Source organism: Molossus molossus, unplaced genomic scaffold, assembly GCF_014108415.1.
Source record: "Molossus molossus isolate mMolMol1 unplaced genomic scaffold, mMolMol1.p scaffold_m16_p_7, whole genome shotgun sequence".
Taxonomy (NCBI): domain Eukaryota; kingdom Metazoa; phylum Chordata; class Mammalia; order Chiroptera; family Molossidae; genus Molossus; species Molossus molossus.
The window spans coordinates 64461179-64489001 of record NW_023425401.1 but is presented as its reverse complement, the minus strand read 5'-3'; the positions used below and the strand labels follow the sequence as shown (position 1 = coordinate 64489001).

Genomic DNA, 27823 nt, shown 5'->3' with positions numbered 1-27823 from the left:
GAGGCTTGAGTGGGTGACAGTACAGATATGATTATTTTTATTTTCTGATGAGCTGTGAATCTAGGGGAAGAGTAAGGTTGAAGTAACTCTGGCTCATTCTTTTTAGAAATCGAGACCTAGTTTTATTATATCATAGCAGTAAAGTTAGCACCAATTAATGCAACCAACACCTCAGGTAAAAAAATATTTTGTTTAAATAAGAGGTAGGAATTTGTTGTTTTAGAAATGAATAATTGCAGACTTATTTATAAGACCATAGGTATTTGTCCTTAACCCTGGCTCCATATTGGAATTGCCTGTGGAACTTAAAAAAATACTAATGGCTAGCCCTGGCTGGATGGTTCAGTTGTTTGGATAGATCTTGGTTTGAATCTTTGGAGGGTCATCCTGTACACCAAAGGATTGTGGGTTCTATTCCCGGTCAGAGCGCAAACCTAGATGGTAAATTCAATCCCCAATTGGGGCGTGTACTGGAGAAAGCCAATGGATGTCTCTCTCTCACACACACATCATTGTCTCTCTCTAAAAATCAATGAAAACATATCCTTGGGTGAGGATTAAAAAAAAAAATGCTGATGCCCACACTCCATCCCCCTCAGGGTCAATCAGAATCTTTGTGTGGGACCCAGGTATTAGCATATTTTTAAAATATGTTTTATTGAGTTTTTTAGAGAGAGAGGAAGGGAGAGGGAATAGAAACATTAACGTGTGTGAGAGAGATCCATTGGCTTCCTCCTGCACACCTCCTACTGGGGATCAAGCCCGCAACCCGGGCATGTGCCCTAAATGAGAATCCAACCAGGACCTCTCAGTTCATGGAACAATGCTCAATCCACTGAGCCACACCAGCCAGGCAAGGCATTAGTATTTTTTAATTTTTTTCTTTATTGCTTTTTTTAATTTAATTTTTTTTTTTAAGAGAAGGGAGAGAGAGAAAGGGATAGAAACATCAATAAGAGAGAACATCGATTGGCTGCCTCCTGCATGTCCCCCACTGGGGATTTGGCCCACAACCTGGGCATGTGCCCTGACTGGGAATCAAACCAGTGACCTCTTGGTGCATGGGTTGATGCTCAACCACTGAGCCACACCGGCTGGGCGGCATTAGTATTTTTTTTTAAAGACTCTTCAGATGATCCCAATGTGCAGCCAACACTGAGACCACTGCCACTGAATTTGGAGATTTTGTCTTGAAAAAGAAAGTAAAGAATTGAACAAAATACAATGGTAGGAGTGCAGGTATGATCTCAGTTATTTGGAGATGGTGTGGCTTGGATGAGCCAAAAGGAGTGAGGGGGGTCAGGTGAAGTAGTGTGATGGCATTCTTAGCCCAGAAAATATTTGATGATATGGAGGTCTTCTTGTCTGGTATGAAAATACCCTCATATCACTTAAGGAAGCTCACTGACAATGAAAATATTATTCAGGTTGTGTTTTAAAGAAGCTTAAAATATATTCAATGTGATTGCAACGTTCAGGGAGCTTGGCAAATATCCTGTCTTTGCTTTAAGCCTTTAATAATGTTCTGCCTGATCCAGATTGGGTCCAAAGACCATTTGATTTTAGCCTTAGATTGATCAAATTCCTTCCATGTTGTGCAGAGTACTAAGGGTGGCAACTCCTCTACAGAATGTTACATTTTAGAACCTTATGTAGGAGTGCAAGATTATTTTCCCTCTGATTGCAACCCAATCAGACTCAGAAGAGCTTTCTTTGGGGAAAGTGAGAGGGTTGCTCTGAAATCTTCTCCTCTCTGAATGCTTTTATGTTGCTTTGTTCTCTTTAAGTACTACATCTGCAGCCCCACAATGCAAGGGTAGAGCTCAGCTCTGGAAAAAAACAGCCAGCCTCTGCGAGGAGATGGAGTCCAGCTGAGGAAAGGAGATCCCTAACTTTACTTCTTTTTATGGCAATTAAATATCTTCTGGTATAGGAAACTAAGAGGTAATGCCAGGCTGATCCCTGTCAAATGGCAGTTCAGACAAAATGTGTCGGCTGGAAAGACTGCATCGATTGGAAACACACCTGGGCATTTAGACGCAGACCACTAGCTCCCGGAAGAGAGCTGTCACATACAAATGCAGAATGCTCTCTCCACTGCTGTGTTCATTTGTGGCCTCGCAGGCATCCCCAACAAGTGGCCAAGGATCCAGAATTGTTTTTTTTTCCAGTCCACAACCACTCTGAGAAGCACCTGAACCTTTGTCACGTGGGCTCCTCTTATGAATGAATAAAGAGACTTTGGAACTGGTATTCTCAACATGGCATCTGTCTGTCTTAACTCTGCACTCACAGGGCCTCAGTATTTGCGTTTGAAGCTAGAATATCCAATTTAGTTCTCAACAGTGGAGGATGAAAGAGAAGGAAACACAGTGCTTCTGAGGGTCTTTAAAAAAACAACAACACACACACACAGAAAAAAGAGCCTGGATGGAAGCAATGCCCCACAGACATGGAATTTGACAGCCGGGCACTCTAGAGAACTTAGTTCTCACTGCCATGCAGATTTCTGACTAATTTGACCTGTTGTTTGGATTCCAAACCTTGTTAAAACATAGGGATAGGGAATGCAATTCCAGGATATTGAGGAATCTTCTGACCAGTGGGAATTCCACCTTGGTCAGAAGACAAAAGGGTGGAGATAAAGTGAGTTGAAGGCATGCCCTCTCTCACTTCTCTTGATTCCATGGGTTTGGGGCTAGTTGGTCCAGTGGTGCCCTGTCCCTTTTCCAAGCCCTGACGGAAGTTGTATGTGAACAGGAGAAATAATGGGCAGTGAAGAGAAAGGGGAGGAATCATCATCTGAAGGACAAGTCTCTGAGACCTCAGCTGTGGTGAGAGGCAACCCAGCCAGATCTTCCTTATTGTTTTGGCAAAGTGACTTTGCTCATTGCCAAATGTAAGGACCATTCTTGGTTTAAGCTTTCCCTTCTCTTGCTTTAATTTTGAGTTTTCCCTTCCCTTCTTTCCCCATCTCTCTATACTTTCTTTCTCCTCTGTCTAATCCATTGGAGTGGGTGTGTGGACTTCTGTATAATATTCTAGGTAAGAAAATGCAAAGTTATTTTAGTTGTGTGGTTGTTACAATAATTAGAGAAGGAAGCCTTGGAGCAATGGTTCCTGAAAAGTTTTCTATGGAATTTTAATTAGTGTTATATGGAAAAAAGAAAAGGTTCAATGGCTACATAAATTTGGGAATTCCTTGATTAAATTATGTTAACTAGATATCTCTACTACAAGATATCTTTTAGCTTTCTATATTCTAATGTTTATTAAGAAACAGCTAGCAGTGACACACAGTGTGTAGTATCATCTATCTATATCTATCTATCTTTCTTTCTATCTATCTATCTATCTATCTATCATCATCATCTATTATCTATCTATCTATTCACCTATCATCTATCTACCTATAATCTATCTATCTACTTGCCTATCTACCATGAAATCTGTTTTTAATAAAAAATTTTTTTTGAACTTGTATTTTGTGGAAGACAATTGGGAAATACTGTCTTAGAAAATGCTAGATACCACATAAAAAAATAAAAATATATATTTCTCCTACAACCCAAATGAACATTGTAGAGGCAGAAAAATATATTGTATCAGCACAAAAGGGTTGTCGGGTTGAGAACTGAAGTTTTGTTCAACAACTGAGACATCTCGCCCCACACCGTCCCACTCCCACCCCCATGAACAATTTGGTTGAGAACCAAATTGTTTGAGATGGGTGATGTTTGAGAACCAAGGTTTGACTGTATTATATACAGTTCTTTCTTTTTAAGCAATTTAAGTGACCTTACTTATGCTATTCCATAAATATAATGTGGAGCTGGAAAGGACTTAAAGATCATCTAATATAAACTTTCCATATAATAGTTGATACAATGGAGACCCAGAGATTAGATGACTTTTTTAAGGTCACACACAGCTAGATAGCAAAAACTGGGATTACCAAAATTCTTCCTATTTACCCACACACTAAAAACCACAACTTTGGGAATTTAGAAGAAAAAGATAATTTATTTGTAATAATGCTGGTAGAGAAACCAAGGTTCTGTAGGTTGAAGTGAAAATGCTTTATGATTACTTGCTCACATGGCTACAATTCTCTTTCTTCTAGCTCTCTATACCTCCCCCAGGCCTTTTTGAGGCTCACCCTGTGCTGTGTGTGCTCTCCCCTCCCTGTGCTAAGTCCCTCTCCTTAAAAATCCTTCTACCCTCTGACTCAATGCTACAAAACAGATAGATACAAAATTATTAACTTAATTTCTAGCTTATATGGGTTTTTCTGTAGTGTGCAGTGAATAATTGTATTGTATACACACTCATTTTTTTTTTTTTTTTATCCTCACCCGAGGACATTTTTCCATTTTTTGTTCAGGTAGAACAGGAGGGAGAGAGAGGAAGAGAGAGAGAGAGAGAGAAACATCATTGTGAAGGGACACATCGAGTGGCTGCCACCCGCACGACCAACCAGGGCCGGGGACAAACTGCAACTGAGGTACGTGCCCTTAACGGGAACCGAACCCGGGTCTCTCTGTACCGCAGGCCGACGCTCCAACCGCTGAGCCAAACCAGCCAGGGCTACACACTCATTTTTATATTCTAATGACTTTTTGTGCAACTTTGAGTCAATCTATTTATCTCATATTTCTCCTTAGATTATAATATCTAGAGTTAAGGAAGAAAAAAAGGCAGGCAGAATACTGCTGTATTTTGAGTGCCAGCTATCTATCAGGAACTAAATTAGATACTCTCACATAAGTCATTTCATTTAATCCCAACATCAATGCTCCCACCAATAAAGAAACTGAGGCTCAGAGGAAAAATGGCGGCAGAGTGAATGGAAGCTACACAGACTGTCTCCCAGAACCAAACTGGAATTACAACTATAACAGATAAATTGACGGGAAAAAGCAACAGAAAAGCAGCTTGCGAGGACCATATAATGAGGGACACTGACTCCATCCTGGTAGGCTTGCGAAGGCGCGAGATGGGGGCTGGGAGTCCACGGTCAGCAGCTCGGCAGCGGCCTCACCTGGGAGCTGCGACTTCGGGTTACAGTCCCAAGTGGCTCCACAGCGCAGAGCCGGGACAGAGGCTAAAAAAGCCACAGCCACTCACCTTGGGCTCCGGCAGAGGGAGGGCAGACTGGATTGGAACTGTGTTGGGACACTCGGGATTTGGAGGGCGCTCAGAGCTTTTGCTGAGTGCAGCCACGCAGGATGGTGGCCATATTGCTCCTTCCCAGGGCTCTGAGGAGAGGCAGCAGCCCCTGGCTCAGAGATCCAACCCCACCCTGTGGGCCATTGAAGTGCTAATTGAAGCTCATTAACAACCAGCATCTGCCCCACCCTTGTGAAATCCCCTTGTGCTGAGCACCTGAGGGAATTTCTTCATCAACTGACAACCCAAAACTCATCAAGTAACCTAGACTGCTAGCCTCCAGGCAACAAGCTAGAGGATAACAGTACCTTTCCTGGGCTGGCAACTTTAACCAGGAAAGTAAGACTTGACAGTGGTGTTTAACGTGGGTCCTCCCTCGATCATCTAAACACAGGAGAGGGAGCCACAAACAGCAGAACACTAACACCCACAGGGAAAACTTGACAGGCTCCAAAGCCCACAGTGATAGCCAAAATGGTGAAACACAGAAACAGAAGCCAATTGAAAGAGAAAGAGACCTCCACTGAAGATGAGATCAATGTGGAGCAATTAGGCATGTTAACAGAGCTAGAATTCAGAGCCATGATCTTGAGGAAGCTGAACAGCATGAGTTAGGACATAGAGACACTGAAAATAAGCCAATTGGAAATTGGAAATTATCTCAAGAAGAGATAAAAAATGACATATCAGAAATGAAAAACACATTGGAAGGTTTAAAAAGCAGAGTAGGGGAAGCTGAGGACTGTGAATTAGAAGACAGGGTAGAAAAAAATCAACCAATCAGAAAAACAAAAGGAAAAAAACTATTAAAAAACAGGAAGACAGCTTAAGAGAACTGTGGGACAACTGGAAACGTAATAATATTCGCATCATAGGAGTCCCCGAAGAAGAATAAAATGAACAAGGGATAGAGCATATATTCAAAAAAATAGTGACAGAATACTTCCCTAATTTGGTGAAGGAAGAAGGCATTCAAGTTTAAGAAGCACAGAGAGTCCCAAGTAAGAAGAACCCAAACAGGCCTGCACCAAGACACATAGTAATCAAAATGCCACAAATTAAAGACAAAGAGAGAATCCTAAAAGCAGCAAGAGATAAGCAACAGGTTACCTACAAAGGAAACCCCATAAGGCTCTCAGCTGACTTCTCACAAGAAACACTACAGGCCAAAAGGGAATGACATGAAGTAATCAAGGTCATGAAAAACAAGGATCTGAATCCAAGACTACTCTACCTAGCAAGGCTATCATTCAAAATAGAAGGTCAAATAAAGAGTTTCCCAGACAAAAAAGGGCTAAGGGAATACATTAGCACCAAACCAGCACTGCAAGAAATGTTAAAAGGACTGTTGTAATTAGCAGTAGAAATGGGAAAAAAAATAGAACCACACTAAACAAAAATGACAATAAATAAGTACATATCAATAATCACCTTAAACGTAAATGGATTGAATGCTCCCATAAAAAGACACAGAGTAGCTGATGGGATAAGAAAGCATGACTCATCTATATGTTGTTTACAAGAGACCCACGTCTCAACAAAAGACTCACATAGGTTGACAGTGAAGGGATGGAAGAAAATTTTCCAAGCAAATGGAAAGCAAAAAAAAAGCTGGGGTAGCAATTCTCATGTCTGATAAAATAGACTTCAAAATGAAGACCATAACTAGAGACAAAGAAGGCCACTACATAATATTGAAAGGATCTATCCAACAGGAGGATATAACCTTGATAAACATATATGCACCCAATATAGGAGCACCAAAATATATTAAAAATATTCTGGAGGACTTCCAAGGAGAAATCGACAACAATACAATCATAGCAGGGGACTTCAACACCCCGTTGACAGCAATGGATAGATCCTCTAGGCAAAAAATTAGCAAGGAAACAGAGACTCTAAATGAAGCACTAGACCAAATGGATTTAATAGATATCTACAGAGAATTACACCCCAAAACTACAGAATACACATTCTTCTCAAGTGCACACAGGGCATTCTCAAAGATAGACCACATGATAGGACACAAACTAAATCTCTACAAGTTCAAGAAGATTGAAATCATATCAATCATCTTCTCAGATCACAATGGCATGAAACTAGAAATCAATTGCAACAAGAGCATGCAAAGACATTTCAACACATGGAGGCTAAATAGCATGTTATTAAACAATGAATGGGTCACCGAGGAGATCAAGGAAGAAATTGAAAACTTCCTGGAAATCAATGAAAATGAACACACAACAACACAAAATCTATGGGATGCAGCGAAAGAAGTTCTGAGAGGGAAGTTCATAGCACTACAGGCCTACCTCAAAACACAAGAAAAATTTCTAATTGACTGTCTAACCTCACAACTTAAAGAATTAGAAAGCAAACAAAAAGAAAACCCCAGAACAAGTAGAAGGAAGGAAATAGTAAAAATCAAAGCAGAAGTAAATGACATAGAGACCAAAAAAACAATTCAAAGGATCAATGAAACAAAGAGCTGGTTTTTCGAAAAGATAAACAAGATTGATGGACCCTTAGCTAGACTCACCAAGAAACAAAGAGAGAGAACCCAAATACACAAAATCAGAAATGAACAAGGAGAGGTAACAACCAACACCACGGAAATACAAAAGATCATTAACAACTACTATGAACAACTATATGGCAACAAATTCGACAATGTAAGCGAAATGGACAAATTTCTAGAAACACACAGTCTCCCAAAACTGGACCGAGAAGAGATAGAAAACTTGAACAGACCAATAACAACTAAGGAAATTGAAGAGGTAATCAAGACTCTCCCAGCAAACAAAAGCCCAGGCCCAGATGGCTTCATGGGGGAGTTTTACCGAACATTCAAAAAAGAACTAACACCCATTCTCCTCAAACTATTTCAAAAATTTCAAGAAAAAGGAAGACTTCCAAACTCATTCTATGAGGCCAGCATAATTCTAATTCCAAAACCAGAAAAAGACACTACGAAGAAAGAAAACTACAGGCCAATATCCCTGATGAACATAGACGCCAAAATCCTGAACAAAATATTAGCAAATCGGATCCAGAAGTGCATAAAAAAAATTATTCACCATGACCAAGTGGGATTCATTCCAGGGATGCAAGGCTGGTACAATATTCGCAAATCAATAAATGTGATACACCACATAAACAAAATGAAGAATAAAAACTACATGATCATATCAATAGATGCTGAACAAGCCTTCGACAAAATCCAGCATCCATTTCTGATAAAAAAGCTCAGCAATATGGGAATAGAGGGATCTCATTTTGACATTATAAAGGCCATATATGAAAGACCTACAGCCAACATCATACTCAATGGACAGAAACTAAAAACATTTCCATTAAGAACAGGAACAAGACAGGGATGTCCATTTCGCCACTCTCATTTAACATTGTACTGGAAGTCTTAGCCACAGCAATCAGACGTGAAGAAAAAATAAAAGGGATCCAAATTGGAAAGGAGGAAGTGAAACTGTCATTATTTGCAGATGACATGATATTATACATAAAAAAACCCTAAAGAATCCATCAGAAATCTACTAGACTTAATAAATGAATTTGGCAAAGTAGCAGGATACAAAATTAACGTCAAGAAATCAACGGCATTCTTGTACACCAATGATGAACTCACAGAAAGAGAAACTGAAAAAACAATCCCATTTACCATCACTGCCAACAAAATTAAGATACCTAGGAATAAACTTAACCAAAGAAATAAAGGACCTATTTTCAGAAAACTACAGGACATTGATAAAAGAAATGGAAGAAGATATAAAAAAGTGGAAGCACATACCCTGTTCATGGATTGGAAAAATTAACATCATTAAAATGTCCATACTACCCAAAGCAATCTATAGATTCAATGCAATCCCCATCAAAATACCAACAACATATTTCAAAAAACTTGAACAAATACTTCAAAAGTTCATATGGAAACAAAAAAGACCCCGAATAGCCACAGCAATCTTGAAAAAGAAGAACAAAGTAGGTGGGAGGACAATACCAGATATCAGGTTGTACTACAAAGCGACTGTAACCAAAACAGACTGGTACTGGCACAAGAATAGGCATATAGACCAGTGGAACAGAACTGAAAACCCAGAAATGGACCCAAGGCAATACGCTCAATTAATATTTGACAAAGGTGGCAAGAGCATACAGTGGAGTAAAGACAGCCTCTTTAATAAATGGTGTTGGGAAAATTGGACAGCTACATGCAAAAAAATGAAACTAGACCATCAACTTACACCATACACAAAAATAAACTCAAAATGGATCAAAGACTTAAATGTGACCTGTGAATCCATAAAAATTCTAGAAGTAAATGTAGGCAACAAAATTTCAGACATCATACGGAGCAGAATTTTCACTGATACATCACCTAAGGCAACAGAAAGAAAGGAAAAAATGAACACATGGGACTACATCAAACTCAAAAGCTTCTGCACAGCAAAAGAAACAATCATGAAAATGGAAGGGCAACCCACTGTATGGGAGAACATCATTGCCAATGATGTGTCAGATAAGGGGTTAATTTCCAATATATATAGAGTGCTCATACAACTCCACAAAAGGAAGACAAAGAAACCAATTAAAAAATGGGCAGAGGAGATGAATAGACACCTCTCCAAACAGGACATACAAATGGCCAAGAGACATATGAAGAAATGCTCAACATCACTAATCATCAGAGAGATGCAAATTAAAACAACAATGAGGTATTACCTCACACCTGTCAGAATGGCTGCCATCAACAAATCATCAAACAAGTGTTGGCGAGGGTGTGGAGAAAAGGGGAGTCTAATACACTGCTGGTGGGAATGCAGACTGGTGCAGCCACTATGGAAAACAATATGGTGTTACCTCAAAAAATTAAAAATTGAACTTCCATTGGACCCAGTGATTCCACGTCTAGGAATATACCCTAAGAAGCCTGAAACACCAATCAAGGAAGAATATATGTACCCCCATGTTCATAGCAGCACTATTTACAATCGCTAAAATCTGGAAACAGCCCAAGTGTCCATCAGTAGACGAATGGATAAAAAAGCAGTGGTACATATACACAATGGAGTACTATGCAGCGGTAAGAAAGAAAGATCTCTTTTCCTTTGAGACGACATGGAGGGACCTGGAAAGTATCATCCTAAGTGAAATAAGCCAAGGAGAAAAAGACAAATCCCACGTGATCTCACTTATATATGGAATATAATGAACATAACAGTCTGAGGAATATGGTAGACGCAGAAACATGGAAGTAGGGCACAGACTGACATCCCTCAGAAGAGGGGTGGGGGGTGGGGTGGGAAGAGATAAACCACAGAACTTACATGCATGTATGCATGACCAACGGACATGGACAACTATGCTGGGGACGGGGTGGGGGTGGGGTGGGGAGGGGGTTGCCAATGGGGTAAAAAATAGTAAAATATCTGTAACAAAAAAATAAATAAAAATAAAAAAGAAAAAAAAGAAACTGAGGCTCAGAAGGATGATCTAACCTCACCCAAGATGTTTGATAAATGTTTGTAGATAATGATAAAAGTGCAATCTCTACAATCTGGAAAATATTCACTTGCAAGTCTATACTTTGGAAGTCAGTTTAAAAGCCCATGGAAAATTTACCCCAAACCTGTAGGAAATGAATTGAGATTAAAATGTGAGGAATAACACTTGATCATGAAAGCACAATAAGATTGTAATACTGGCTCTGTTTTGCTCATTCAGAGTGATGTGTCAGTCAGCACAGATTGAGTATCTTATATTGCCACTAATACCTGCATCTATGCACATGGAGACAAAACTGTTCCAGAAGCATTCTGAAATAGACTTTGGGATTAGTTTATCAGCCATATCCAAGAGACAATGATGGGAATAGATGGAATGTGTAGCTCCAGGCTCACTGCTAAACTCACTGCTGAGCTTGCTGCAGACAGGCCACGGATCTGCCCCCCTGTCATGATCAGAATGGGCTGTTTTCCTTGAGAAGTTGTAACTTTCCATGTTCAAATGCTGCAATAATATTTTTCCCCAATTTGAGTCTGGCATCCTTTCCTTTTATCAATACTTGATGTGCACTTCTGTAGTCAGTGTTGTGAACATGCTGACTGCTTTGTTAAACCTCTTTCTACATGATTTGACTAATACAGAGCAGCACCTAGGAATGTTAAATCTAGATAATGACTAAGAAGCACCAAAGTATATAAAGTATATTCTTGGTAATCTAATTTTCCCCCTGCCACTCTCAAAGCAATATAAACTTTGTTGTTCCTCCTGGATCTCAAATGCTTGTAATAAATTCTTTGAAATGTCAGTAATGTTGAACTGAGGATTTTTTTAAAAGGAGATTTTCTTTCTTTCATAAGAGAAAAAATTGTCCCTTGCAGACAATGTGAGTAAATATGTTTTGTTTATTTTATTCAGTGCTGAATACGGTTGGGTAAAGGGACTCCCATTTCCCACCTCTTGCTGAATGAGTGAATAATGAATGAAGCGGGTTCAATTTGCTGCATGGTAGTATAAACAGAAATAAATTCATACTCTTTCATATCTATAGTATAATCAACATTTGCCTAGAAAATTTATAGTATAAAAAGCATTTCATCAGTATGTTATATTTAATTTTCACAATAACTCTCTGGGTTTAGATGAATTTTTCTCATCCATAATAATAACTTTTGTTTTTTTTTGTTTTTTTAGCCCAAGAGGAAGCCTTAGTCTATGTGGACACTTCCAGTTTTTAAAAGATTCTTAGGGCCTGCATTGTTCTGGGAGAATGTTGTCTACATCTATCATTTTCACCAAACTTTCTCAATTTCATAATACCATAAATTAGTTCAGTGAAAAATGTCAGCCAAAAAAGTTACTTGATTGTGCTAACATTTCAATTCCATAAAAAGTGATTGGTTTATTAGACCTATGCAATACACAGTTAAGTAGGATGGATTTCTATCCCCACCTCCCAGCCCATCTATTATTCAACATGTACTTGTGTTTTGCTACTGCACAAAATTTAGTGCTATTTTCAAGTTCAACTGGAAAGTGAAATCCAAGATGTGACTGAAATTCACAGTTTTCAGAATACCACTGACTTTGAAGAATATTTGCTAACTAAATCATTTGCACAGCTGGAAGGCAAGCTGGGAGAGAATAGGTTGAGGTGAGTGAGGCATTCATCTGGGTACAAAATGTAAGGGTGTGTCCCAAAACATAGTAATCAAGATGAATAACATCTAACTTAATATTTTAAAAAATCAAAGCAAATGCAAAAAATTCATGATCAACAAAATCAGTATTACTGATTTTTCTTTTTTTTTTAATATGTTTTTATTGATTTTTAGAGAGATAGGAAGGGAGAGGGAGAGGGAAATGAAAACATCAATGAGAGAGAAACATCAATCGGCTGCCCCCTGCATGAGCCCCACTGGGGATTGAGCCCACAACCCAGGCATGTGGCCTGATTGGGAATCGAATCAGAGTTCTCTTGGTGCGAGGGTTGATGGTCAAACAGTGAACCACAACAGCTGGGATGATTTTTCTTTTGACCTCAGACTTCAATATGGCTCAATAGTATTACTAATCTTATGTTTAAAAATTTGATATTTAGTTCATCATGGATTTGACATTCATTTTTTTTTATTTTTTTAAATATTGTATTAAAATTATCTATTTTAACGATTACTGCACGTTTGAGTACACCCTGAAGTTTGCATCTGGAATGAGTGCCTCACTTGCCTTACCCTATTAGTCTTGGTCTGGGCTGGGAGAATTCTACACCGTGATATAGCCCTATGTAGACATGGAGATGTCTGAATTCTATTTGAATTTGCAATGATCACAGAGGGGTTATATGAATATGCCTGCAAAAGGTAGCAGAATATGCCATCCTAAGGAGTGAGGATTTTTTTGAGGTGAAGGCAATTGAGAAAAGCAGATATAAGAAAAGCTTACCCTCATCCCCCTATTTACCTAAAAGCAGGGCATAAATTTATAAAGGTGTCTCCCCTCCCCTCTTTACCTGGAAGGACAAAAATTAATTACTGGAGACAAGTATAAATCTTTATCAGCCCAGAGATATCACCAGAGGAATTTGTAAAACAAATCTTGCCAATAATAGTCCTTATCTACTATTAATTTACCCATATATTCTTCTTCTCACAATTTGTCACCCCTAGAACCTCTTAGTCCTTTTCCTTTGTCTTGTCACTTCTCTAAAAATATATTGTTCTTTCATTAAGATGCTATATCAGCCAAAGTTCTGACCACCCCTTTTGAGTTACTCATCACTGAATACTCCCATGTATACATGTGATTGCACATGTTAATAAATTTGTTTGTTTTTCTCTTGTTAATTTTTCCTTTCTTTGTCTAATTTACAGAGCTCCAGTCTGAGAACTTAGGATGAGTAGAGATAAGTTTTTTTTTCTCCTTTGCACCTGCATAGGTCACCTAACTGGGTTTGTTACATAAAACTCCAAATAGAATGTAAGATGTTCTAAAAAGTATTTAATTTACCCTTCCTTTAATAGATGGAAAAACTTAGGGCCACAAAGGTTTGACTAACACATGTTAAAGTGATTAAGACAAACTGCTGAGGAGAGAAAGGGTTGGCCCAGGACACTGGGTCTTTTCTATAAAAAGGATCCCTGATTGGAGACCATTTGCTTTAAAAAAGGATGAAGCCCTCCGGTTTGGCTCAGCAGTTAGAGCATTGGCCCATGGACCAAAGAGTCGTGTGTCTGATTCCAGTGAAGGGCACATACCTCGGTTTCAGCTTGGTTCCGGGTCCTGGTCAGGGTAGTGACATGTGTTTTTTTCATGTCAATGTTTCTCTCTCTCTCTCTCTCTCTCTCTCTCTCTCTCTCCCTCACACTGCATCTGAAGATAAATGGAAAAATATCCTTAGGTGAGGAGAGAGAGAGAGAGAGAGAGAGAGAGAGAGAGAGAGAGAGAGAGAGAGAAGAGAGAGAAAGGAAGGAAGGAAGGAAGGAAGGAAGGAAGGAAGGAAGGAAGGAAGGAAGGAAGGAAAGAAGGAAGGAAGGAAAGAAGGAAGGAAGAAAGGAAGGAAGAAAAGAAGGAAGGAAGAAAGGATGAAAGTCATGTATGTCTAGGTCTAACTATTTCTCAAAGGTTTGGGCTCTTAGTTTTAATAAGTGATCAGGTACCACTCTATTTCTCATACACTTTGTAACTTAGTACTGAAAGTTTGCCAGTGAGAAAACATCCCAAATCAGAACGAAGACTGTGCCTACTATACAACAGAGGTGGAATGTGGATGCAGTTTAGTCTTAGATGCCTGAGTGGTAACAAGGCCTTTACATTAGCAAATGTACATTGTCAGGAACAATTTTATGCTCTCTCAAGCAACTTCACCTCTGAGGAGGAGACCATGTTCCTCATTTCTCATACAAGCACAGAATAGCCTTTTCTCTCCTAGCTGTTTCCACTGAGCTCTCTCTCCCTCTGTTATTTATTAAAATGTGCAATACAACAAGAAAAGAAAAAGATTATCCTGCTTCCTGCCATGCAAGATGGTATGCTGAAGGCCAAGGTTAAATGCAGCATTTGGTTTCTTAAGCTTCTCTAATGTATAGGTGTGGAAAAGCAATATGGGAAGAGAGCTTACAGCGGTGACACTCTGAGGATAAAAACTTGACTTTAATTTGGACTCCATGGCTAAGATAAAATCTGCTTCTGCTATCATTATCCCACTTATGTTTGTCCCCACTCTGTTTCCATTCTGCCACCCAGCTGAGTGGGAAGAAATTAACCTGACCTTGAAGAAAACTTACAGAATCTTTAAGACCATCGGGTTTTCAATAGCCAACAAAATTCTAGAGGCCTACTAACATTTAGATCATAGACGCATAGGTCTGGAAATAATTTTAAAAATCATATAGCCCATACATATAACATATGAGGAAACAAAGTCCAGAGAACCAATGAGATTTTTCCAAACTTGTGAGCTAGTTGGAAGTAGGTCAGAACTAGAATGAGGCCTCAAACCCTCAAGCTCTCCCCTCAAAGGTCATATCAAGGGGATATTTATTTCACCATTCTTATGGTTATATATTGAAATTATAATTACATTGCTTTTTGTACCTAGGAAGAATAAGGTCATATTTTTTCCTCAAAAATGTTAGTTGCTGCTTCCATATATGTTTCTGATCTGCTTCTACCCAGCATACTAGTTTTAAATTCTGGCACAGCCTATAGCCAATAAAGTACAGCAAAAATGAGAGTATAGATTTACAACAATCCTGGAACCCAAAGGTTAAATTGAGCTCACAGATGCATTTTGTTTGTCTCACACTGTTTTCAAAATTTGACTTTGGGTTTTATGCCCAAGTCTGCTTTACTTAGTTATACTTACTGTCTTACCACTGATAATCTTTGTGTTTATGATTCATGTTTGAAGAACTTTCTAAACATAGATGGGGTAGGCAGGTCTCAAGTCTCAATGGAAAAAATCTAAAGACAGACCTCTACTCTGGACCATTAGCCCTCCTATAACCCCAAGTGATCAAAAATAGTTAAAGTTAGTCGCCTATCTGGTGTTCTCTGAAGTGATAATACTTTAAATTCACATCTGTCTTGAAACAACAACCTGCTTTTGTAAATACAATTTATTTCATGGAATTGAGTTAAAAAGTGAAAAAAAAATTATACTGTAATATTATAGGAAGACCTGATGAGAACTATTTGGAGAATTTTAGTCTAGAGTAACCTGCCAGTACTATTTTTTTTTTTCATCTTAAAAAATCACCTCACCTAAATATACCTACGTAAGCCACTTCCATTTTTTTTTCTGAAGACATGCCATCTGTACAGTTTCAGAAATAATTATCTTTCAAAGTTTTATTTTTAACAAAAAAATGTGAGTTACTGGCTTTCCTTGACAATCAAACTTGTATAGTTCCAAACTAAATCTCTCAGATTTTGAATAATGTAAAAAGATAAAGCCGATATGAAAATAAAAAAAAATAAATAGAACTTAAGCTGTCATATATGAATTTAGTTTATCTTTATTCCATTAATAATCTTCAAACAAAAATACTTTATTCAGGTTCCTTTTAAATAGTTTTCTATTTTAAAAGTTCAAGTATTCCATGTTCCACAAAACATATTTCAAAAACAATATTTCAAAATCATGAAATTTTCAATTTCTTTTATACATGCCTATAGTAAAGGGAAAAAAAAACCTCTTTTTATTCTCACTGATATAGATTTATTTTAAAAAATAGTTCTTTATCTACTTGGTAATACGCAAAAATTTTTTTTTACCCAAATCGCTTTTTTTTTTTATTGTTATCCAAAAAGTTAAGAGTACTATCTTACTAGTGTATTTATTAAGTTTATAAGTTAAAACTCCAACAGCAAAAAATTAGAATACTTTCTTGGGGTTATAAAGAAAGAATTGAGGCTCAGAGCATTTATTTGTTGCAAAAGAAAAACAAAACAGCCCCTGGATTTCCATGGCAAACCATGAAGAGAACTTTTGGAAATTCTCCTAATACAACTTATTTTCATGAGGCTAAGTGGTCACCTCATCTAAAGTCCTGTCAACAGCCATTCATATGGGTTGCCTTAATTTGGCTTTCACCGGCTGATAGAGATTTATGAGCTGTAAGTGTCAGAGAAAGCTATGATGTTCACAGAACTCAATGCTTTTGCTCAGATTTAAGAACTATTAGACTATATACAACTACTAAAGACAGAGCTAAGTAATCTCCTCTCTCAGAGAGGGACAGGTTTTTTCCTTTGGTGATTTCACTTATTTTGATGGCTTGGAAAGAGGAACTGTTTAATCACATGGTGTACAGGTACATCCAATTTAACTGTTCTTAAAAAGTATTAAACTCATTCTTTGGGATAATGGAGTTGAATTTCAAATGCTGAAAACATTAGGATTGCTGTAATCGTGCATCTTATAAATTTGACTATATCTGCTGTCTCGGTAGATGTCAAGTGTATAGTGAAGACTTGTAAACCTGTCATTTCAGTCCTATGTCAAAGGTATTACATTATCTCATACTTTTGTGATATTTTTTAAAAATATGTCTTCATATTGAAAGTAGCCATGACCCAAGTGCCAGGGACAACACAATTATTCATCTCACCCAAACCTTTGCATTTCCAGGAAAACTTTGGGCAACCACTGAGAATCCAAGTTTATAGGGAAAATGTTGGTTCTAAAATAACAAAGTTGGTTCTAAAATACTAAGTCTTTAATTTACTTGCCTTTCTGTCAGTGTACCAATTTATTGTGACTTTGTGTATTTGGATTCTAAGAATGCAATGACTATTGACATCCTAGGGTAAGAAGGTTGCATGCCCTACCATCAAGCACGGGCTAAGTTGGCGTTTGAAATGAGTGAATGCATAGGCTGGTCACTCTGCCAGACTTTGTCACTGTACTACAAATGTACTAAATTGTCTGAAATCTCACTTGGGAAAACATCATTATGTAAGTCTAAAACTGAGCTATTAATTTCTGGATCTGATGTGTTGACATCACAGTCATTATGTTTTGAAGATAACTGTTGACATCACAGTCATTATGTTTTGAAGCTAATTTATTTTAAAGGTCTCTAAGTTAAGAATGGTTTTCTGAACTATAAAGTTATATATTCCTGAATGCTCCTATCCATTGCTCCTCAATGACCATAGATTAAAGATGATCACGCACAATTAGCCTGAAATATCTATTTTGAATGCCCTCAAGCTTCATAGTAATAAAGCAAATATATAGAAGCCTTACTGTTTTTTATAATCCTTATATTGCATATTCATTGAGGCTTGCTGCATGAATCCAGGGTACTTGTTAGTCCATGGAGTGATGGTTGGAATCTGGGACATAAGACTAGGGCTAAATTTCTTTACCCTCTTAACCCCAGAGAGTCTTTTGAAAAATAGAAACAAAAGAGCACAAAGTACTTAAGGTAAGACACTGCTGTATTCATAATATAGAAAAATAACCACCATGCCTCATGGACAGGAGATACAGTTCTCAGTGGGGCTACAAAACTGTGCTAGTAATAATTTTAATTGGATGCTATCTTTGCTGCCTTCAAAAAGTATCATAAAATGGAATTATTATAGGCTACAAATGCACTTACAGTGCTGGACTCTCACAGGAGGAAACAGATAACATTTATCCTTTGGAGAGTAACATCAATGGGGTTCTATTTGTTCCCTTCACATGCATCCCCAGTTGCCTGCTATTTGCTTTCTCTTCCTTATGTCTAAGAGATCAGTTTGAATTAGATGCTGCAGAACTGGATGCTAACTTTTGCTGGCCTTCTGCCGTTGAGGATGGCACAACCCCAAGGAAAGTTCCTCTGTACTCATGGGCTTGGCAGGGAGCATACCTGCAGAGGATTGGGTGATGTGAGCGGTGACTGAAGGCCATGTCCTGGAGACTGACTGAGTTTCTGAGGGGGACTTGCACTCTGCTGAGTTGGAGATGGTTGGTTCTGGTTCTGAGGGTGAGGGTGGGGTTGAGGCTGCTGGGTCTGCGATGATAGAGCTGGCAGGTGCTGGGAGGCTGGTGGTGGCTGTTGGGGCGGGGCGGGCTGTGGTTGCAGCTGTGGCTGTGGCTGCTGGGACTGGGGCGGTGCCTGTGGCCGGCTGCTTGGCGGTGGCGGCTGCTGCTGCTGGAGCTGCTGGAACTGCTGGAGCTGCTGGAGTTGGGAGTTCAGGGATGAGGTAGCTACAAGGAAAAAAAAAAATAACCGTGTTGGTGAAACAAACACAGCAAAACATTTTGCTGTGTCTTTGGCGGCTTGTCCAGTATGAGCTGAGAAGTCTGTCTTGTAGAAAGTTTACCATCTTGCCCTTTGGTACATGAAATGGTTCTGGGGAACTGAGAGAAAGAGTCACTTCTTGGGAAAATTTTAACATTTAAGGAAGACGAGAATGTACCACATCAAGGAACTACTTTGAATATTTTATTTATTTATTTATTTTATCCTCACCTGAGGACATTTTTTGCATTTATCTTCAGATAGAGCAGAAGAGAGTGAGGGAGGAAGAGAGAGAAAGAAACATTGATGTGAGAGAGACACACCGAGTGGTCACCACCCACATGACCCCAACTGAGGCTGGGGACAAACTGCAACCTAGGTACATGCCTTTAGCGGGAACCAAACCCGGGACTCTCCGGTCCATGGGCTGATACTCTAACTGCTGAGCCAAACCGGTCAGGGCCAAGGAACTACTTTGAAAGGTATGGAGCAGTACAAGCCAATGAGGATGCAGTAGAAGTGGAGGTCATGTTTAAGTACTGTCTCTTTTCCTTTCTACACAACTTAAGAAATGCACTTATGCTTTAAAGATTTGATTTAAATTCAGCCAGTTTAATTCTTTTGGTAAATGCTTGACTGCAGTTGAAAACAGAAAACTAAGAAGTTTTTAATCTTTTCATCAGTGCCATTAATTGTGTCATTACTTGCTACTTCAGGCCTCTACCAATTTGCTTGTCATATTAGTTTCAAGTTTTTACAGGGTTTTTTAAAATGTAAAGATAATAAATGATTCTTTGTTTTGTAGAGTCAGAATCCTGAGCCTTAATTTTGTCTTGCTGATCAGACCCCACCAAATTAGATTATAGTAGGCAACTATGAACTGTACACTGTAGTGACCAGACACATTAGCACCTTAAGGACACACAAGGAACTGAGAGAACAAAATCATCTCTTACAATTTTCTTTCTTGTTTTTCTCCCAAGATTTTCTTGTTATGTGAAAAGTAAGAGTTGGTAGGACAAGCTATCTTAACACTGAATACAGTCGCCCGGCTGGTGTGGCTCACTGGTTGAGCATTGACCCATGCACCAAGAAGTCCCTGGTTTGATTCCCAGTCAGAGCCCCAGGCTGTGGGCCCATTCCCCAGTGGGGGGCATGCAGGAGGCCGCCAATCAATGTTCTCTCTCATTAATGTGTCTAGCTTTCTCTTTCTGTCTCCTTTCCTCAGTCTGTAAAATCAATAAAGAAAAAACATTAAACACACACACACACACACACACACACACAAAACACTGAGTACACCAATCTGTTCTCAGATGCTCATCTAGTACTGAACACTTTCTGCAGCAGGAAGACATTTAGTTTGGCCAAAGATTGATCTAGAGAAAATTACTGCCACAAGTTCACTTCCTTCTTTGCCTGAATCTCAGTCTAAAAGCTTTCCAACAAGTCTACAAACAAATATAAGGATCAATGTTGAATGCATAAGCCTCTAATGTTGTCCTGCTCCTCCCTTACCTAGAATTTGTCAAGATTTCTAAAGGCTATAACTCCTGTTTGCAACATTAAACTAGTCCTTGTTTTTAAAAAGTGCTCCTTAAAATAAACTTAGTGATTCTGTAGTGGCATATACCTGGCTTCACATAACAAGTATGTTCACAAGAACATGTTTGTGTGCACGTAGACCCATATGTTGGAGGACACCTAAAGAACTTTCTCTATAAGGAAATCACCCAGGGATGATCTTTCTAAACTTAAGAATCATTTTGTAAAATTCATTAAATAGCAGTTAGGCACTAGTACTGTGCCAGGTCATATGTAGTATTTAAAAAGGAGACAGTCCCGCCTTGCCAGTGTGGCTCAGTGGTTGAGGGTCAACCCATGCACCAAGAGGCTGCCAGTTCAATTTCCAGTCAGGGCATATGCCCAGGTTGTGGCCCAATCCCCAGTGTGGGGCATGCAGAAGGCAGCCAATCAGTGTTCCTTCTCATGGATGTTTCTATCTCTCTCTCTCCCTCTCTTCCTCGCTCTTTAAAATCAATAAAGAAAAAAAAAATCTTAAAAAAAAAAACAGTCCTGCCTTTAAGGAGTTTATAGTCTATTTGTGGAGATAAGATTAACTCATAAGAAATTATCAGACTTGGGGGTAAGTGTTACAAAGTCCTGCTAGTGAGAGATGCTTGGTACATGAGTTGATTGACTAAGTGTTCAACAGTGTGGAAACTGACCAAAATGGCTAAGATAAGATATTCTGGGTTGGAGAAATACCTAGAATCCAGCATAGCTCAGGTGATATTTCTGAAGGACTGCCTGGAACAGAGGCTTTGGGAAGTTTTGAATGACTTTAGAGAAAGCGAGGAACCTATGTTGTGAAAATGGTGAGAAGATGGATTACTCCAACTAACCTCTGGTGTAAGTCAGGTTTTAAATATAGAATCAGGTTTGTTTAAAGCAAGACATAGCTGTAGTAAAGAAATGTAGCTTGACAGTTCCTAGGGACACCAAATACCAATCTGTGCTCTCAGGTAACATGCAGGGCTTCCATGTTGGACCAGTTGGGATGGCAAGTCCTCACTGCATTAATGAATTACTTTAGGACTGCTCAAACACTTGGTCTGGTGTGTGTCCTGCCTTGCATGTAAATCCAGAGTGCTCTGGAACACTAGAGGTAGAGATGGTGTGTATGAGAGAGGGCTGGAAAATGCTAAGTCTGAAGGAACTTTCTGCTCAATTTTGCTGCAAACCTAAATCTGCTCTAAGAAATAAAGTTTATATAATAAAAATAGTCATCATCCCATTTATTGGAACTTGAAGAGTATGGTCTGGTTTTGTCATTCTCTTCTCTCCCCCAGCTCCTATTGTACAAAATCACATCTTATTGAAGATCTGGGAACCCAGTTCAATATTTACTTCCCAGAATCTTCTGCATTCTGGAAGATCCTGGGGGAGTGGGGCTAGATGGCTCATTTGGGTGGACTTACAGACTATGGGAAAGTGATTGCATCTGACTCCTGCCTAATTCAGATCAGTCCTGTCCTGATACCTTCCAGGTGGGAGGCACATATGTCAGTGCTTATTTTCATGGCTGACAATACCATCCTGTTTTATTTTGGTTAGAAAACCATTTATCTAAAGTATAATTAAGAAACAGAAAAGACTTGGGAATACTGGCAGATAGACATTGGCAGATGGGTATATGCAGCAGACTAACCTACTTATGAGACATGGTCCCAAATTCGTCTTCATTCCTTTATGTTGGTGAGTTCACACTGACTATTTATTTTCCATGACCTGCAACTTTCCTGGAAGGGCTTGACCTAAACTGAATTTCTGAGTTACATAAACTAAATTGGCATCTCCAAGCAAAAAAACAAAAAATTTGGACAATAAAATACATTCAGGTATATCCTGGATGCAAAGAAAAGCATGAGGGGCTCATACAAGAAAGTAATGTTAACTCTTGCCTAAAAAACACCAAAGCCACCTACACAATTGTAGAAAAACAAAAGTTACAAAAATGCTAAAATATGAAGCCTCTAAATGGCTAATTGTATAAAGCATACTGAGATATGGACACATGTTAGGAATGTTCAAGAACATATTTGAACTATAGAGAGTGTTTGCAGATAAAATGATAATTTTGGAGGATAAAACTCTGACCCTTTTTTATGAAATATTAAAGACTTTATTTTCTTCCCTGGTATGTCTATCCTTTTACGATTGTTTCCTTTACGTCTGGTTACCATACTATAAAGGCCAATGTTAAATGCAAAATTTAACTACAATAACAGTAGCTATAAAAGAAAAAGAGATGCATGGGCATTTACATTAGGCTGTTTAAAAATTTTTAAACATAATTTTGAAAAAGAAACACAGAAAAAAATTTCATCACACACTGAATTTCCTAAAGAGAAGGGAACACTGTGGCAAAACCAGTGGCTTGAAGTTTTCCAAATACATAATTTAATATGACAAATGATTAGTCAAGAGTCCTGTGTTTCTCCATTTATTCGGCTTCTTTATGTCTATTGTACATTATAAAAAAATTCTTATTTTGACTTTTTGTTAAAGGATCCCTCAGGAAACCACATACATAAGTAGAGCTACACTAGCAGAGGTATGAGAGTTATATTGAATGGAATTCACAGAGGACTAATTCCAAGTCAGAGAAATGGAAAGTAAAAGCATAATACATACCCATATAAGAAGAGCAAGACCATATAATATTCTGGAGAAATGCAAATATGTCTTTTACTTAGAAAGGTAGTTAGGGCTTCTTTGGACTCACAGAAAGCCAAATAGTGCTCAAATGCTAAAGGGAGTGTGATTCTCAACAACACTTTCACTTTGTTAACACAAAGTATAACATCATGCTATTATCATCACTCTAGTGGGGATCTCAACTTCAACATTTCTTGGACTTTTCAGATCCAGGCATATGTGGGCATATTTGGCAAACTGGTCGTTTGGGTTTGAGAGCCTGCTGGGAAGGAGTATAAGCTATTATTCATGGCTGATGTATATACACAGCACCTCCTGCTACTTATAGAAATGCTGGAGAAGTCTTGGAAGCTGGACACTGTGAGCAGGCTTCCCGTGATGACAGTTTGGGATCAAAATATGACAGTGCTTTATAGTTTGAAAAGTATTTTCATTTAATAAATAAGTATTAGCTTTTCAAGACAACCATGTGGAGAGATGATATTAATGCCATGTTATATAGATAGAATTGGGCTCAGAAAGGTTAAGTGACCTTCCTAAGTTTACATAGCTAGAGAGTGCTATGGAAAACTCAATATTAGGCCTGTTGCCTTCCAAAGCCTCTTTACATAACAGAATCACTTGTACAGACAGGGCAACCTATTTCTCCCTGAGAACTAGAACAAAGATAACTACTCACTCATGCAGAGATGCCCTCCACAGCCCTACTCTTGAGCAGAGGTGGCACAGGTGCAAAGGTACTTGGTTACAGAGGCTAATTTGAAGGTGTTTACTCAGTAATGTGAATTTTTCAGCTCTTGGGAAAGGGTGTAAAGTTGTACCTCTGTCATTTTTAAAGCATGCTGTTATAAACTATAAAGGTGCATTTTGAGGATAAAAATGCTAATATGTGTGTGAATCATGAGTTATTATAGAGAACAGAGACACTGATTCACAAGAACAGAGGTAAGAATTATAACTGGAGGGAAGGTGGAGAAGGGACACAGTACACTTTATTCATGGTACACATTTGCCTTGATTGTAAGAGAATGCAGCATCAGCACTGTGATCAGTCTTGGTGATATTTTAAGGAAAATAATGGAGTAGGGTATCAGCTTACATTGTCCACAGAACTCTGTCACATGTTGCCTTTAGAGTTGGATGGCAGCTACAAGTTCCCCAGATGGATTTGTCCTTAATGTGGGGCCAGTGACTCCAAGATCAGACTGGAGTCTTACAAATCACTGAACTCATGGGCCACTTAAAAGAAAAGCTGTGTTCCTGGATGTAGCCTTTGCCTCCCCAGTTCTGTTTTTGTTGTTCACTTTTGTTGCCCACTAGAATCTCTGGAAGAATCGACACTAGAATCTGGAACAATCCAGCCAGAGGAATTTGAGGTAGTATAATTAGACATTTGTATACCCCACACCTGAGTAATAACATCTAAGGTAACAGAAGCAAGGATGCAGGTCAGGAATCCTTATTGGTCCCCTCAAGGTGGGCATCCCCAGCTTGTACTGGCAGATCAAAGTTTTGCAGAATAGATGAAAAATGGTGGGACTGGGACTTGGGATTTTCAAAAAGTGAAGAAGTTGAAAACTTTCTGGGAAATTTGTCTTTGTTTTTTGGCAACAATGTCAAAAATAAGCAAAATCAGCGCTGCCTAACCCTCTCACATGTGGTCAGTGTTATCAGATCCAGAAATAGTCTGTCATTTGCATTTAAAACAGAGTCTATGTATCTCTTGAGATGTCAGGAAAAAATAAACAGAAACATTCTTTCAATTAAAGCATCCCTACAGAACTGGATGAATTCCAAAATGGCGGAGTGAATGGAAGCTACACAGACCATCTCCCAGGACCAAACTGGAATTATAACAAAAATAAAGACAAATCATCAGGACAAAGAAACAGAAAGGCAGCTTGGAGGATCCAGGGACACTGACTGGATCCTGATAGGCTTGTGGAGGTGCGAGAAGGGGGCTGGGAGACCACAGTCTGCAGCCGCCTTAGCTGTGAGCAGTGCTCTTGGGTTAAACTCCCAAGCGGCTCCACAGTGCAAAGCAGGGACAGACACTAAAATAGCCACAGGCACTCACCTTGGGCTCCGGCACAGGGAGGGCAGACTGGACTGGAACTGTGTGGGGATAATCGGGATTTGGAGGGTGCTCAGAGCTTTTGCTGAGTTGCACCCACACAGGATGGTAGTCATCTTACTCCTTCCCAGGGATCTGGGGAGAGGTGGTAGCCCCTCCCACGGACATTCAACTCCACCTGGTGGCCATTGAAATGCAAATTGAGGCCCATTAACAACCAGCATCTGCCCCACCCGCAGGAAATCCCCTTATGCTGAACACCTGGGGGAGTTTCTCATTCAACTGAGAAGCCAAGACTCTTCAAGTCATTGCTACTGATAGCCTGCAGGCAAAAAGCTAGAGGATAACTGTACCATACCTGGTCTAGAAACTCTAACCAGGAAAGTAAGACTTGACATTGGTGTTTAACGTGTGTCCTCCCAGGCTCATCCAAACCTAGGAGAGAGAGCCACAAACAGCAGAACACCAACATGCACATGGAAAATTTGGCAGGCTCCAAAGCCTACTGTGATAGCCAAAATGTTGAAACACAGAAACAAAAGCCAAATGAAAGAACAAGAGACCTCTACCGAAGATGAGATAAATGAGGAGAGTTAAGCAAGTTAACAGAACTAGAATTCAGAGCCTGATTTTGAGGAAGCTCAACAGTATGTGTAAGGACATGAGAACCATGAGTAAAGACATAGAAATGTTGAAAATCAACCAGTTGGAAATTAAAAAGCACCAAGAAAAAACGAAGAATGACATAGCAGAAATTAAGAACACATTGTAAGGTCTAAACAGCAGAGTAGAGGAAGCAGAGGACTGGATCAGTGAATTAGAGGACAGGGTAAAAAAAATCAACCAATTAGAAAACCAAAAGGAAAAAACAGTTAAAAAACAGGAAGATAGCTTAAGAGAACTGTGGGACAACTGGAAACGTAATAATATTTGCATCATAGGAGACCCCGAAGAAGAAGAAAATGAGCAAGGGTTAGAGAATATATTTGAAGAAATAGTGACAGAAAACTTCCCTAATTTGGTGAAGGAAGAAGGCATTCAAGTTCAAGAAGCACAGAGAGCCCCAAGTAAGAAGAACACAAACAGGCCCACACCAAGACACATAGTAATCAAAATGTCAAAAATTAAAGACAAAGAGAGAATCCTAAAAGCAGCAAGAGACAAGCAATAGGTTACCTACAAAGGAAACCCCATAAGGCTCTCAGCTGACTTCTCACAAGAAACACTACAGGCCAGAAGGGAAAGGCATGAAGTAATCAAGGTCATGAGAAACAAGGATCTGAATCCAAGACTACTCTACCCAGTAAGGCTATCATTCAAAATAGAAGGTCAAATAAAGAGCTTTCCAGACCAAAAAAAAAAAAAAAAAAAAAAGCTAAGGGAATACATTAGCACCAAAACAGCATTGCAAGAAATGTTAAAAGGACTTCTGTAATTAGCAAAAGAAATAGGAAGAAAAATATAACCACACTAAACAAAAATGGCAATAAATAAGTACATATCAATAATTACCTTAAATGTAAATGGTTGAATGCTCCCATAAAAAGACACAGAGTAGCTGATGGGATAAGAAAGCATGACTCATCTATATGTTGTTTACAAGAGACCCACCCACAACAAAAGACTCACATAGGTTGAAAGTGAAGGGATGCTATAAAATCTTTCAAGCAAATGGAGAGAAAAAAAAAAAAAAAAAGCTGGGGTAGCAATACTCACATTTGATAAAATAGATTTCAAAATGAAGGCCATAAAGAGAACAAAAAGGAGGCCACTACATAATATTAAAGAGATCTATCCAACAAGAAGATATAACCTTGATAAACATATATGCACCCAATATAAGAGCACCAAAATTTATTAAAAATCTTCTGGAGGATTTCAAAGGAGAAATTGATAGCAACACAATCATAGCAGGGGACTTCAACACCCTGCTGACATCACTGGATAGATCCTCTAGACAAAAAATTAGCAAGAAAACAGAGACTCTGAATGAAGCACTAGACCAAATGGATTTCATAGATATCTACAGAGAATTACACCCCAAAACTGCAGAATTCACATTCTTCTCAAGTGCATATGGGAAATTCTCAAAGATAGACCACATGATAGGACACAAACTAAGTCTCTACATATTTTAGAAGATTGAAATCATATCAAGCATCTTCTCAGATCACAATGGAATGAAACTAGAATTCAATTGCAACAAGAACATGCAAAGACATTTGAACACATGGAGGCTAAATAGCATGTTATTATACAATGAATGGGTTACCGAGGAGATCAAGGAAGAAATTAAAAACTTCCTGGAAATCAATGAAAATGAACACACAACAACACAAAATCTATGTGATGCAGTGAAAGCAGTTCTGAGAGGAAAGTTCATAGCACTATAGGCTTACCTCAAGAAACAAGAACAATCTCTAATAGACTATCTCACCTCACAACTTAATAAAATAGAAAGCAAACAAAAGGAAAACCCCAGAGCAAGTAGAAGAAAAGAAACTGTAATGATCAGAGCAGAAATAAATGACATATAGTCCAAAAACACAATTCAATGGATCAATAAAACAAAGAGCTGGTTTTTCAAAAAGATAAACAAGAT

At 38.8% G+C, this 27823-nt stretch overlaps 1 protein-coding gene across 1 annotated transcript in view; it reads right to left on the bottom strand.

The window, feature by feature from the left end:
- The window catches only part of POU6F2 (POU class 6 homeobox 2), a 792586-nt gene that overhangs the window by 157053 nt on the left and 607710 nt on the right, over nt 1-27823 (bottom strand). The window contains exon 5 of the mRNA XM_036247198.1: nt 18552-18892. Within this exon, the coding sequence (XP_036103091.1) occupies nt 18552-18892 (341 nt within the window). The remainder of the gene's footprint in view (nt 1-18551; nt 18893-27823) is intronic.